A 15,746-nucleotide genomic window follows, 5' to 3' on the forward strand; every position below is an offset into this window, starting at 1 on the left:
CGTAGCACTTCCTCAGATACTGAAAATGAATTAACAAAAAAGTTTCTGAGATCTCTAACTTTTAGTTTTATTACCACACAAAGAATTCCCCATAATATTTTATTTAATTCTGTTCTGCTTGATACATTTTAACTTGGTTGTTGTTTTTGGAAAACATTTGCTGCGATGTGAAGCCTGTAGGATGTAGCTGAAAAGGCAACAATTGACATCTTTTCTGCATTACTTCTAGGCACACAGTATGACTTCGTCAGAGAATTTCGCAGAAGTACAGGAACCTGGCATCACACCAAACCATTACTCCCTTCAGATCTCCGCCGAACAGGTTGCGCAGCACTACGTATTGCAAATTGCAAGCTCTTCAAACTACAGTTACAGCAAGGTCTTTTCCGTATACGCATTCCCTCTGTAGGACCGAATGGATCATAATACAAATAGCCAGAGGGAACTTCATTTAAGAACAAAAACATATATAATCGGGGATAATCTTGCTAAATCCTTGTTACAATTTGGTAACGATTCTGCAAGGGCAAAGCATTGGTGCACACTTTCATGTGATCCAGGGTAGTTGTCCTTGTTTATCTTTATTCTCTGAAAGCTCTGTCATGGTATTCCTAACTCAGTAGAAATAAAACTAATAAGACATTAACGAACAGCAAAACCAAAACTTTAGCTTTCTGAAGTAAGGCTTAATCTTCAGCATTATAATATAAGACCTGAAATGAAATGAATATGAGAAGGAGATAACAGCTTGAAAAATTTAAAGATGATGTGGAATTCTGAAGGTAGACATTTACTCAATGAGAATGAATTCTGTTTTCATGTAAATGTGCTAATTCAAACAATGTAAGTCAGTTTCGAATTTTCACCATGTTGAAGAATAGTTCCAAAAGCTGTTTTAATTATTAACTTCTCTAGCTCAGGATAATAACAGCAAAAAGAAAATTAAACTCCAATACCAGCATCCATCTTATATGGGTTATAAGACCCTAACATCCAAGGAGTGGTGAAGAAACTGATGAGTAGTTAGAATAGGCAACAGAAGCTTTATTTCTGAGGAGAATAGGAATTAAATTGAAGTGCTTTAGAATAGCGCTATCATGGAGGGGGGTATGGTTGCTACCAATACACCAATGACTTACTCTTGCAATTTAGTTCAATCGATGATATTAAAATGAATAATGGGTCAATAGGAGACAGTTGCAACAGTCTTTCAAAGCTTGAAACTGCTTCCTGAAGTTGAAATAGTTTACATTTGTTATTTGAACAAAATTTTTTTCTTTCAACTTCCTGTTTAAAAGTGATGTTGTACACTATGTGGTTATGCTTTCTATTTCCATTTATTACTTGAGTTTAAACTAAGGTATGAAAGATACCGCTAAAGGCTGGAATTGCAAAGTACCATCACAGCTCATTTATTGGCTCACTATTGTACATTGCACATTTTACCTCTACTTCAAAATTTTACTTACCCACTTTAATTTGTGTTTTAAATGTACACAATGAGCTATGGAATAATTCTGTCCTCTACAAATACAGGAAAGTTAATGTTAATCCATTTGGATATCTGAAATGGAAACAAAATGCTGGAAACATTCAGCAGGTCAGGTAGCATCGGTGGAGTGAGGACGAGAGTTAACATTTCTGACCTTGGACTGTTCCTGAGGACCAGGACAGACCTGAAAATGTCTTGGATGCTAAGAAGGTTGAACAAAGAAAGGTTTAGAACAAAGGAAATATCTCTGATAAACTGAGACCAGATGAGTAAAGGTGATAGTTAGAGGTAGGTTATGCTTATTTTTCTGAATTGTAAATGTTAATACCAGGGCAGTGGTACCCAGCAAGCCAGGCTGGACTAGTATAGAGACAAAAACTGGGGTAAAATTACAGATTGATGACAGACTAAAGAGCGACTAAAGTTGGAGAATTTGATACAGAGTCTAGAAGGCAAGTTATTGTTTCTGAAGCTTGCATTAAGCCTCATTGTAGCAGTCTAGGAGGGCACCGACAGTTCAGAGTGGAAATGGGATGGAGTATTAAAATGGTGAGCAATGAAAACATGGGTCACTCTTGTGGACTGCACACAGGTGCTTAGCAAAGCAATCACCCTACATGTTTGGTTTTTACTAATGTAGAAGAGACCTCACCGAGAACACTAAATACAGTCCACTAAATAGGAAGAAGTTCAAATGGATTGCTGCTACACCTGGAATGACTGGATGGTGGGAAGAAAACAAGTACAATAATAGTTGAATACTCTGTTGCATGGGACAATACTGTAGGGATGAAAGGGTAGGACAGGGTATTGTAAATGTAGTGGTTCCTTTGAAATACTGAGAGGAGATGATGTACCTGGCAGTGGAACCTTGTTGGAACTGCCAGAAGCTGAAGAATGATCGATCCAACATGGAGGTTAGAGACTGTTAAGATAGAAGTTAAGGACCAAGGGACACAAGATCTGCGGAATTCTGTTCTTATGCTGCTCAGGAAGAGAGGTGTAAGGAGCAGAAATGTGAAAATGAGATGAGATACAGTCAAGGGCTTTGTTCTCAATGTTAAATAGGAAACCCTGATTTGTGAAGAAAGAAGACACCGAGGAATACCTATGCATAAAGTTTCATCAGAGAAAGGCAAAGGAGACTGAACAACTGGCAGAGTGAGATAGAGTCTTTACCGGATGCAGGTTGGGAGGGAGCATCTGCAAGACTGTGTGACTTTGTAATGGACAATTATGGGTAATCTATCCACATTAATGGAGACAAAGATATAGGAAGTGAAGGAAAGACTCAGAGATGGACCATGTGGTGGTGAAAATGGTGAAAATTGGTCATCAAAGTGGAGAAAACTTTGGGTTTTGAATGAGTGTATGAAGCAGCACCATTGCAGTCATCAAAGTATGCAGACCCGGCAATTGATTCATTTTCATTGTAGATGTACAATTCCTCGACATCTTCATTCATATCAAATGAGCCTGAGAGTTTTTTTTGCTTCTTCTTGAACAAAGACTCAACCAGTTCTTCCTGCTCATATTGAACAATTTTTCCAACTCGACTCACTCTCTCCAGGTGAAAGTGTAGCTGTGACTCTTGCATACGCCCAGGCTATTCTAGTCTTTATGTGAAATGTAGAACAAAGTTACTTTCAGTCTAGCGTGGGTCAATTCTTTCTCCAGTGCATTGATAATTTGTTCTGTGTTTATATTCCTGTATTCATCAGAAAAAGATTTTGTTGTTTTTGCTACTAAATTCAACCTAACTCTTGCCTCTGTATGGTTCATCTCTGCCTCTCTCCATCTCCATCTCAGGGGTAGGCTAACTACGAACATCCATGACAAACTCAGAGTGGTGTTAACTATATATCTTATAAGGACTCTATTTCACCTCTTCCACTCCCATCGTCCACACATATAAATGAACTTTCCTGGTAAAGCATCAATTCATTTGAACTCCAAAGCTTGTGTTTTACATTTAGTGTACACGGTTAGGTCTCCTAAACATTAGAGAAACCAAGCCTAGAATAGGTGATTGCCTTTTAGAGCACCTTTGTTCAGTTCACAAGAGGTGACTCTGAGTCTACTTGCTTCATCCCTTCCCACTCTGAACTTCCTGTCTGTGGCCTCCTGTACTAATACAATTCAGTCTTCCACATGGGCACGTTCCAGGTTTCAGAAATCAATATTGAATTCCCTAACATTGTGAAATTCACCATTTCTGCTTGTCATCCACCTGTGATTTTTCCCTATACAAATTTGGCCTGGCTTACCTCCATACCCTACAGCCTTGCTATTAGCAACAATTAACACAAAGAAGCATTATCTGCCATTGACTGATAAAGTGAGCCAAATGAGTGACAGTGGAGCTTCCATCCCTCCCCTACCTCTCCAAGAATTGAAAATGCTTTCTCTCCTTCACAGTTCTAACACATGGTTTCAGTCTTGAAACGGTAACTCTTGTTCCTTTTCACAGATGCTGCCTGAGCTTGTGATATGTTTTCAGCATTTTGTTTTAATATTCCATCTGCAATTATCTGTACAGTTCTTTTGATCTTGTCATATCATTCTCTACATCAAATTTATTCACTTTCCCTACTTTTTGCTATCATCTCTTTCCTCTTTATTATAAACAGAAGCATTTTCTGCAGCGTGAGAATCACTGTGTGAATAAAAGTTGTGGTGCTAATAATAATTAATTTGCAACTTACCTGACCACACTACATAATGAAATTACAGGAAATGCTTAGCAAGTCAGGCAACACCCAAAGGGAGCCATTTCAGGTTGATGATCTTATGTCAGGAATGGAAAAAATAAATAAAATATTTTCAGCATTTTCTGTTTCAGCTTCAAATTTCCAACACTTACAGTATTTTGCTGCTGGAATTAAGTGATTATATATGCACAAGTCGCAAGTTTTTAATGCTTTACTAGTGATTTAATCAATCAAAGTTCACATTGTAGAGCTTTTGGTGATGGTACAGAGTTATTCCAGCTGGAATAATAACATGTAAAATGGTGTAAAATACTGGGACCACTGACTTCTTTTGTTAATATTTTGTTTTATCACTTTGGGTTGGGTCCATTTGCACAAAATTGCATTGGATGCTAGGAAGAAAATGCCATTTTCGTTTTGGACCATATTATCAAGATGCATATCTTTAAAATGAAAAGAAACAGATTTGGTAGTTCCAGATGTCTTACGCCCACTGTTCATATTATATCCCAAGCTTAAACGTACAATATATCACAGTTTTAGCTGTTCCTTCTCTCAAGAATTGCAGCTGTTTTCGTGTAGCCTTCTTGCACTTTGGCTAAAACAAAAGCTGAGGCATGATTTGTGTGAGCTCAGCCAATAAGTGAGAAGGTTAATTAATCATAGAAAGCATCGCAATTAACCTGGCCTTTCACATCTATGCCTGTAATAAAAGTATTTGGGAGCTGAATACAGTCAGTTAAGCTTCATGAATTAAATTTTAAACTTGACAAATTTATCTTCCCATGTATCTGTGATAGGGTTTGAAATCTCTAGAGCAATTGCTTTGTCTTTTTAGGTAGCCACACGAGATGGGAAACTTAGATCAGGCAACCTCATTTCCTACAGCAAAGCACCACATTCCATTATTGCAATGTGTTATTATAAGGGTTACCCAGTTTATAGATTATATAAAGTCTAATGTAGAATAAATAATTTTGCTTCCATAACTTCTTTTAAATTAGTGTTTAACTAAACATTTGTGGGAATGCTATCCCCTCCAAGACGATTATTCAGTTGCTGCTTCAGATGATCTTATCAAATTCAAAGGTCAGGTTACTGTTATTTCTTAGTTGAAATTTTTAGTTCAAATTAATACTTCTAATTTAATAAAGTACAGACCATTTGCAGTGGCCTGCCATGGCACTGAGTCACGGTGACCATATTGCAGCAAGGCTCAGTACATATGGGTCAGTGAGGAGATAAATTGAACTTTTTTTTCTTCGTTCTCTTGTCTAAATTAAATTCATTGGATGTATCCAAAACTTGGAAGACTTGAGCTTAACTGCTATACACAGTCATTGCAGATATGGTATATAAACAGCTGACTTCAAAGCAGTGGAAGAGGGTTAAAAGGCCCTAAATATTCATAGATAATTAAATATAACCTCTGTAGTATATAAAATGTTAATATGTAGTGATGGTTACGTATATAACCTACTGAAGCTGCTAGACCTTCATTATTACAGTTTATGATGTCCTTGAATCTTCTTAAGTTTGTTACTCAATCCAGTCCAAGGTTTTAAATATTTATCTATTTTGAAGTATACTTTATAAAGAAACGAGATCTTTCATTAAGAAGTCCCTTTCCAATTACCTTGTATGTTAGCATTAAGTTTGCTTGTAAATGAATTACTTGTCAAAATTAAATGGTTGAAATGTACAAACCTGAAGCCTAGCTAAAGGTAGGATCTGTTTTGGAATTTACTTTCTGTTGGCAGACATTTAACAGATGGAATAAATCACTGAGCACTGCCAGATTAACTACTTCCAGTCCAGCAGTCCAAAGGTTTTTTTTTAAATTGCAGATTCTCACTGACTCTTCCACTCTTAGCATGTGTGTGTGTATGTATATATATAAATAAGCATTGTATCATGTCATAGTCAGTCTAACTGCTGTCTTGCAACATTCTTAATGTCAATAGGAACTCAGCACAAAACAGGAAAAAGTAGTTGACTGGTATGTTTGCCCGTATCAAATTTCAGAGCTGCACTTTCCATTGAATTACTTCAGTCAGTGGAGTAGTATCAATGAGTAATGGACACAATTCCTTGGATTATTCAACAAATTTCTTCAAGTACTTCAATTCTCAAAGTTATGGATGTATGATCCTTTTGCCAGTTTGTTTGATAACTTTAGCCAAATTGCTTTATTCAGTGCCAAAACAGGGGAAATGAATAAAATGGACAGAAAGAAGATTGCTTCTTTGGAAAGACTTGGTTGATGATGACATGTTACTGTTGAACTGGCATACAATGCATTATGCATAACAAGCATTTGATACTGCTCTTTCAGACTGATTAAAAATTATCTATTTTGTCAGAGTAGTACTGAGATATTAATGGATCACATTGGCTCAACTATGCTGAGGAAATGCAGAAGATTTTTTGATTAACAAAAACTTAACTCTCCAATTAACTCCAAAACCAAGCTTCCTTCTTATTGGATTTAAATTATAATTTTAGAAAAAGAGATCTCAAGGGCAAACTGAATGCTGAAAATCATATAATGTATTTTATTGATGTGATCTATATTTTGATTTAAGCCATTTTCTGGTAAATACATTTCAATAATGAACAAGATTTTTCATTCACTGATTGTTTTCATGAGATTTCAGTCAAATCACATTAAATTTTATATAATACCTATTTTAATGTTGATAACAAGTTAATCATTTGACCAACACCAAAAAAGTTTGGAGGAACTCAGCAGATTGAGCAGCATCTGTGGAGGGTAAAAAGCTGCCAACATTTCCAAGACACTTCATCAAGATTGAGTCCTGATGAAAGGTCTTGGTCTGAAACGTGGAATGTTTATTTCTCTCCATAGATGCTACCAGAGCTGAGATCCTCTAGCATTTTGTGTATGCTGGTTGAGATTTGCAGCAACTGCAAAAACTCTTTTACCTAATCATTTGACTACTCCATTCAGTTTGAATGCTTAAGCACAATTCCAGCAAATGAATGTTCTGGTGTTCTATTTATTAAAAAAAAGAAAAAAATGGTAACAGACAATAATTAAGCACAAACCATTAGTCCAAACACACAGCTTAGTTAGCCTCTAATTCTTATATAATTGGGAATTGGTAACCCTCACGTCATTTAGCTTTTGTACTGCAGAGTAATAGAAAGCATATAGACACGTAGTCATCTCTGAACTATTGAAGGCTAAGAACATAATTATTAGAACAAGTTTGTAAGTGATATTTGACTTTATGAAAGTATTTTTCTGTGGAAAGCAGAACATTGTGGTTATTAAAGAAATTATATTTGCATTTCTAGACATTCTCAGAGTTAAGTTGTTGAAGTTCATTGAAATCTTTAGGACCATAGATATTTTGTTCAGTAGTCCTCTGTGAAGGCGAAACAAATTAAAATTAGTTTTTCTGTATCTTTGAAAACTGCTGTTTTTATTTTAATGTTGCTTGGGATTAATCTCAAAGAGTTTTTCTTTTAACTGAAATGAATCAAGTCCCAAAATAATGAGCTGCTTTCTCATCAGGCAGATTGTAGAGTAAAACTATAGCTTAGTTAATAGCAGAATTTTCTGCTTCAGAAGTTTCATCGTTCAACACTGACTTAAGGAAGTTGAGTGGAAATAGCTAGATTGAGATTTCAGCACAGTTTAGTTGGATTGCTGCACTGTCAGAACTTGTGAAAAGTTAAGACCATAAGATGTAAGAGCAAAATTAGGCCATTCGACACATCAAGTCTGCTCCAGCATTTGGTCATGTTTGATTCTCCTGTCTTCTCCCCAAAACCTTTGAAGCTCTTACTAAGCAAGAATCTGTCACCCTCCACTTCACTCAATGAATTAGCTTGCACAGCTGCCTGTGGCAATGAATTCCACAGAGTGATTCCCTCTGGGTAAAGAAATTTCTCCTCATTTCTGTTCTATTTCGAGGCTGTGCCCTCTAGTCCTAGAGATCCCCACAATTGGAAACATCCTCTCTAAATCTACTCTGTCTATATCTTGGTTAAACTGAGGCTTTTCAATCCTCACGGATACACTTAAAAGATCCAATTGTACTATATCAACAAGGAGCAGGTGCTGGCTACTGTTTCATCCTTTGTCAAAATCACCTGGATAAACAGATATTCAGTCCATTCTCTTACTAGTGATTGGGGACAGTGCTGAATGTTGTTCAGAAATTATACTTTATTGGCTGTAAGGAAATTTGGGGCATTCTAAAGTGGCTTGAAATGCAAGTCGTCTGTACTTTTTTGACACTTTAACCTTAGTTTGTGATTTTGAGATCGAAATACAGCTAAAGCTGCCTTGAGAAAAAGCTAGTGCATCAATATATTGTCACTGTTATAAGAAATTAGCCCTAGCAGTTTGATTTAATTGGCAGCCAGATTTTTATTAAAGTTATTCCAGGACACAAATGGAAATAGCTATTAGCAATAAAATGGCATAACCTTATCGTAAATCAAAATGATCCTGTGAACAGGACACGCAGGAGTTTGACATACCTAGGATTCAATATTAATTTAAGTCAAATGATAATTGACAAGATTTTATTTAGTAGGACTCAGTGTTTCTGCCAATATCCTATGCTTTCAGGAATTCACAAATTGTTACCCCTTTATGACTTAATGTCTTTGCACAGCATGAAAAACTAAAAACTATTAAATGTTTGATGTTTTTCACTTGAATTTTACATAGTATATCATGCAGCAAAATATAGCATATATTTTGTTATAGTTGCTGCTTTAGATTTTGAAAAAGTTTGTCCAAACTGAGGGAAATTTGAATGCTAGAGTCAGCCAAGTCTTGTGGAGAGTTTACTCCATCCTTGCAGGCTTACTGAAACAATTTGAACATCCGCAATTGTAAAATGTTAGCATTTAAGCAAGTATATAATGCATTCTGCAAAGTATCAATCTGCTCACCTGGCACCTAAGTATCATAACTGAACAGAAGGGATAATAATGCTGAAATGTTTCAGATATTATTAAATTTTGTTCTTCTGAGAGCAATATAAATGTGGCTGGAGTAAATGAGACATTCCCTCAGCATACATTTGATATTCAGGCTTGTAAATTTACCCAGATAATTGCAGAACAGTACAGACTGAGAAGAATCAGTGATCATCTGTGGTCTGTTATAGGTAGCTGAACCTTAGAGATGCAGGAGACCTGAGGCATTGTGCATTCATATTTTTCAGTAAGCAAGGGAAGTTAGTGAGGTCCCCTTTTCCCGCCCCCACCCCGCCCCACCAATCCCTGCAAATGAAATCTGTGTATGATCAGATGAAGGTAAGATTCAATTTGGTAGCATTATACGTTTAAACGAACAGCCTGACTCAGAGTGTGTACAGGAAGTTTATTTCAAGTTGCACTTGAAATACACATCATATATGATAGATGTGATGATGTTACACAAATGTTCATTATTGTGGGGTTGGGAAGTACTCATGACTCTTGCAACCCTCCATTGTTTGTTAGTACTACTGTCAGTGAATAATTCATTACAAAAGGTCTTAAATGAAGAAGCTCTAATCCAAAAGCAATTTGATAATTTCAGAATTGTCAAGATGAAAATCTGTATTTACAATGGTGAAATTTTATTTGGGCCAAAAACACTAAACCGCATTTGTCTAACATTTGTGCAAATAAATTTTCTCTGAATTTTCATTAGATACATATAAAGTTTGTGCAACTTACAGTAGGTGTGAAGAAATATTGTAATTTAAAAATTTACTCAATGTCAAACACTGAATTGAGTACCTTCCACTTACTCTTTTACATGGCCCTACCACATCAAATTCAGATGTATTCCTGAAATTTTGTTATTAACATTAAACAAAATACTAAAGTTCATAGTATTAAAATTATATTCTGCTAATTTCCAAGCAAAAACGTACAATCGAGTTGATTTTTTTTAAATAATTTCACATTTTGGAGGTAGCTGGGTTGTCTGGTAGTTCACCCACTATTATGATAACTTGCAAGCTATCTCAATAAATGCACTCAATGCCAGCAAAAGCTATGAGATATCTTGCACCAGCCAATTATATAATCTTCCCCTTCCATAAATACATGTGTTACATCCTATCATCATTGGATTTGCTTCATCATTGGAATTTTCCATTTATGTTACTTTAAATTTCAAATCATTAGTATTCCAGTTTTTGGGGGGAAATGTAATTAATTTGTTGTGGAACAAACATTTATTGTAATGGATTTGCTTGCAATGCAATGTACAGTATCTGGTTTAATGACATAGCTGATCTTTGTATGACTTGTACAACTTCACCCCATATATAACATTCCATATCTAGCTGCCAGATTTTACCATCTTAGGTCTCTTGTTAATAGTGTTATGGAATATATTTTGCAGTTTTAAGTAGTATGTGCTACATCTGAGATTAGGACCACATAACGGGAAAATTCCTGCACTCTTAATTCCACAACCTTTTCAGACTTCTCTGTGGCTGTGATTTATAGTTATTCTTCAGATAAAGCATTTGTATGCAGTTGTATCTTTGTTGTATCAAATACTGCAGGATTAGTGTTTATGTGAAACCTAATGCTTATGAACACACTCTGGATTCAGCTGAGGTGCTTTTATCTGAGGTATGTGCATTTATCTGTGTACCACCATCCCTGCTTATCAGAAGCAGTGGTTAAATGCACATGGGAATGTCTCTCCCATTGTACCCACGTAATTTTATTCTCATTTTTTGAACCGCATGTTTATTTGCAAATTCAAATGACGACTGTCTAGCTGCATTATTTAAAACAAAATCCATCATAAGAAGCACTAATTTTAAATCTTATATATAAGCTTAACATGTATAACAAAACTATCTACTCAAAAATAGTCTAACGTTGTAAATTATAGTTTTATGCAGAGTGCAAATATTTTGGTAAAACTGTAAGTATAGAAGTTTACCAAATCTATTAAATGTTCTTAACGTTTTACAATGAATTTGTAAAAGCAACAGAATAAGTTCCCCATTTTAATTAATGTGTGTGATAGAAGTTAAGATGTAGCAATTTTGATTATCATAAATTATTATTGCCTCATTTAAAGCTGGTAGAAGTGGTGCAATTGAAAAATTATAGAACACGTCACTTCATGGCAGCTCTGAAAAATAATTATGAATGCATCTTACAGACGGTACTCTGTTAGCTTTCTTTGGTATGCTCATTAAGAGTGTCCATTTTGTACTGTATTTCCAGTGCTGTTGTTACCCCTGTGTTAAATAGGCAGTTCATTAACTATAATAAATCAGCTAAGTTATGGTAGCGTAATAGAGTTTTCAAATAGAAATTTGGGCTTGAACAATGGAATTTAAATTCCCATCTGTTTAGTTTTGTGCACCTGTTGTATTTGCATCTTTATAACTTGAAATTACAGTGATAATATGGAAAGTAGAGATATTAAAATATGCAGTAGAGTACCTAATAAGGGAAGGAATCTTGAAGGCCCAAGAAGCCTTTGTTCTACAAAATTCCCTTTTCTCTATGCCAGTTTTATCACATGAATCACTTATATGAAATATAAGCCATAAAACATAATTTGATATGTGGTTGCTGTGCTTTATGTGGTGCCTTCCTTAGAGGTTAACAGTGACGTAATTAAGCTACCTGGATTAAAATCAGTGAACATTTAGGGGGGAGAAAGTTCTGCCTAACACATTGAAAGTGGATCAGCATGAAATAAACAGAACAAAACACACCAAATGCTGGAGGAACTCAGCAGGCCAGGCAGCATCTTGGAAAAGAGTACAGTTGACATTTTGGGCTGAACCCTTTGTCAGTCCAGTCCTGCAGATTTTCTTTTGTGAAATAAACAGAAGCCTTTTTTTATGCAAAGCTCCTCACTGTATAGAGTTGATGGTAGCATGCTTAAAATAGAGGATTTGATTCCTGGTCAAGTACTGGGAAAGTCTCATGAAACAAGATTCAGTATATTACTATGGGTGAGGAGTGGATGATGGTGATGAGGGAATGGCTAAAAACAGAGATACTAAAAACACACATTATTGAGAAGGCCAAATATAACTCGTTTATTAACCAGTTCAGATAAGTAATAAATGTGGTAGCTCACACCTTTCATGCATAGTGGTTCTACTAAATATGTTGAGAATCTTGTATGTTTTTGCCATGTGAAGATTTTGATTTCATCAGTGTTTTAGCTAGATGTATAAATGTTAGATATTATTATCTACCTACTGTATAAATGTGTGATTCTATTGGACAACTAAGGTAACCACTAATGGACAGGAATCCAATTTATAATTTAGTTGCCTGTAGAATACTTGAATTCACATCAGGGTGTCAAAAATGTTAACAGCTATTCTGGAAATACAGTATTTGCTATCAGGTATATTGCAAATGCAATACTTCCTGAAGAATTATTAATATTTTTAGAACTCTGCACTGTTACGGTCAGATACACAGTTGTTTACTTGTTGAAACAAGATGAGATATCTAAGGTCTCGCTTATGCTTCTGGTTTTGTTCTGCTTTTCAATATTACTATTGAGAGAGATGGGGTCCAATATTGCTGTTTCCTAGTATTGCACGGAGTTCCACCAATTAAGGCAATGTTGAAGCAGAAGTATCTTAAATCTTACTTGATTTGCTGGACCTTGGTCTCTATTTATACATTGACTGGCATCTAGAATGTAAAACAGATTCATACAATTTTGTGCACAGCTACTAATGCGAACCATATTACTTGGAGATAGAATATTCTAAAAAAATTATTATTGTGACAGCAACAAAAAATGGGAGTATATAACTAATATGATGAACTTTCCTGTTGTCTGATCAAAAAATATAATTAAGGTGTTTTCCATAGATTTTTTTCTTTGCATTATAATTTTAAGTTAGAAAGGGTATAGGTATTTAGTAACATATTCTCAAATTTGTCTTCAGTGTCTAGTCTTGGTGTGAAACCAGAAGTTATACCTAGTTATAATGTGCTAACATTAAAACATCTGCCGTATGGTCCAATATGGCTTTCTGAATGCCGGTCTTCTTTTCCATATTATAGAGAATGTAAACAAAAATCAGTACCCTTACAGTAACTTCATATCATTATGCACAACCTTTTAACCTTAAACAATGTCAACTCTTAACCTTACTCTGCAGAATTCATTGATTTGCCTTTCATTTCTTTGAAAGCCTGGCCAAAATCTCTTTTTGTAAATGTTTTCTGTCAGTTACCTACAGTCTGTTTCTTCTTACGTTACTACATAAATGTAAATTGTGGAAACACAGATTAATGTTTGTAGTTCTGTCCACTGCTGATCTTAATCATGCTGCAGTGCCTAAACCAAGAATAGAAGCCAGGCTTTACCCAGAAGAGAAATAAGAGGGAACTACCATCTGAGTTTGCACTTTTTATCAAATGATTCCTGTTGGAAATGAGTGGAACCTAGGGAGCAGGACAATCCTCATTCAAAAATGGTGTGTGTAACACTGAAACAAAATAACGTAAGGCACCATTGACATTCTCTTTTACGTCCCATCACCAAAAGTGGAAAGGTACTGGTGATGGCCTCCTTTTAATAAAGTTTAAAATTACTGAGAATTATTGAATTTGATTCAAGAATTTAACTATTATGTTTTTGGCGAAGATTTAAAGTAATAGTATTGCCATGTTGCCTTACTTGAATGTACCTTTTTCTTATTTTGGTGTTAACAAATAATTTATATAATAAACTGCATTATTTCCTTATATCCGGCAATTTGAGCAATGTGCTGGCTGAAATTTGGTGAAAATTCCAGTTAAACCTTAAGCCCAATATGAGACCTATACTAATGCTATTTACCAATCACAAATTATGTAACTTTTGCATGTGATTGATATATTGTCGATTGCAATTTGTGAAATTTGCTCAGTCAATACATCAAGTTTTGCTTTATCAATAGTGGTTTCATTAGTAAATGTACAAATGTTTGTTGATGGGAATACAAAGAGAAGTCCTTTTGTTATTCTGTTCTAGAATTTTTCTGCCTGCAGTTTATTTCTACATGGTACTGAATGTATTGTTGAGTCTACATAGCAACAGAGGGAGCTGGTTGTGTTTGTCTTTAACCAGGTTGTATTCATTCTGCTCTTCTTTATTAAAAAAAAACTTCAACTCACTTGTGTTAAATGTGACTGATGCAGAGCTTGTTTTAATGGAGTGAAGTTTGCAAATGGAAATGTCCTATGTGGGTTGTCTGTTTGTTAAAATTTATCAAGAGAAGCACTACAAAAAATATTTCTTCAGGTGACTATTTGAATGATAATTTTCAAGTTAAATTGTGTTGTTTTGGAAATTATAAATCTAAAACTGTTCAGCATTGTTTGAGGAAAATATGATGAAGTTGCTACTATTGGGATTTGGTTTGTACTAACTGAATTTTTATTCACATGAATAAATTAAATGTAATCTATTTGTTCCATGTCAAGAATGGCTGTTGGGTTTGCCTTTATGCAATAGAATATGTTGGAACTCGAAATAAAGCTATTTTATCAGAAATAGGGGCTTATGATCAATTGAATCCCATTATGTAACTTCAACAACCACAGCACTAATAAAACTAGTGGAAGTAAACTGGTGTCTGAAGAATATCAATCTATTGAAAATAATATTTTCTTTAGCAGCTTGCTATTTTAAGGCTGCAAATGATTTAGTTTACTATCCTAATTAGACTTGTCCCTTTCCTTTTTAAGGTCTGTCCTCCACCACAACCAAATACAATACCCTCTCAGCTGGTTTCCAACATTCAAAATACATTTGAAACTGGTCCTTGTCATTATCCTTCTATTAAGAAATTAAGCAGTTGCAACCCATTGCACAGACAAAGAAACTGATAACTGCCCCATTGTGGCCTAAGAAATGATAGAAAGAATCAGTTAACACGAGGAAATCTGCAGATGCTGGAAATTCAAACAACACGCACAAAATGCTGGTGGAACACAGCAGGCCAGGCAGCATACTATCTTACTATCTTTCCTTTCGGTTAGTCCTGATGAAGGGTCTCAGCCCGAAACGTCGACAGCGCTTCTCCCTATGGATGCTGCCTGGCCTGCTGTGTTCCACCAGCATTTTGTGTGTGTTGAAAGAATCAGTTGTTCAGTTATTTACAGGACCTCAAATTTAGCATAAGACTTAGGGTTGACAAGGAAGCAGTGACTGCTACCCTCCTGTATGCCACTGTGAGTCGGACCATATACTCCTTGAGTGATACCACCCATGCCAAACCTGCGATAATCCTCCATGCATCGGAGTTCCTCATGACTAACTCTTAGAATCTTAGTGGGGATAAAGTCTGTTCCTGAGGCCTTGCTGTTCCTCAGTTAACACATGGCATTTTCAACTTTTTTTTTTGTCAAGTGATGACAAGGCGGAAGTGAATTCTTTGCATTGACATCATTCAACGTCACTCCACAATCAAGGTCAACCCAGTCTCTATGATTAAGCTGCACACTGGAGACATCATGGATTTTTCACTCCAGGTGTACTTCATTTTGGCAGTTCTTTAACTCCTGGA

At 35.5% G+C, this 15,746-nt stretch overlaps 1 protein-coding gene across 1 annotated transcript in view; it reads left to right on the top strand.

Moving 5' to 3' along the window:
* gan (gigaxonin) overlaps positions 1–14,806 on the top strand; it is a 113,762-nt gene extending 98,956 nt beyond the window's left edge. Inside the window, exon 11 of the mRNA XM_073070307.1 lies at positions 230–14,806. Within this exon, the coding sequence (XP_072926408.1) occupies positions 230–426 (197 nt within the window). The 3' untranslated portion in view covers positions 427–14,806. The remainder of the gene's footprint in view (positions 1–229) is intronic.
* Positions 14,807–15,746: the final 940 nt, after the last annotated feature.

This window comes from Hemitrygon akajei, chromosome 17 (assembly GCF_048418815.1).
Source record: "Hemitrygon akajei chromosome 17, sHemAka1.3, whole genome shotgun sequence".
NCBI lineage: Eukaryota > Metazoa > Chordata > Chondrichthyes > Myliobatiformes > Dasyatidae > Hemitrygon > Hemitrygon akajei.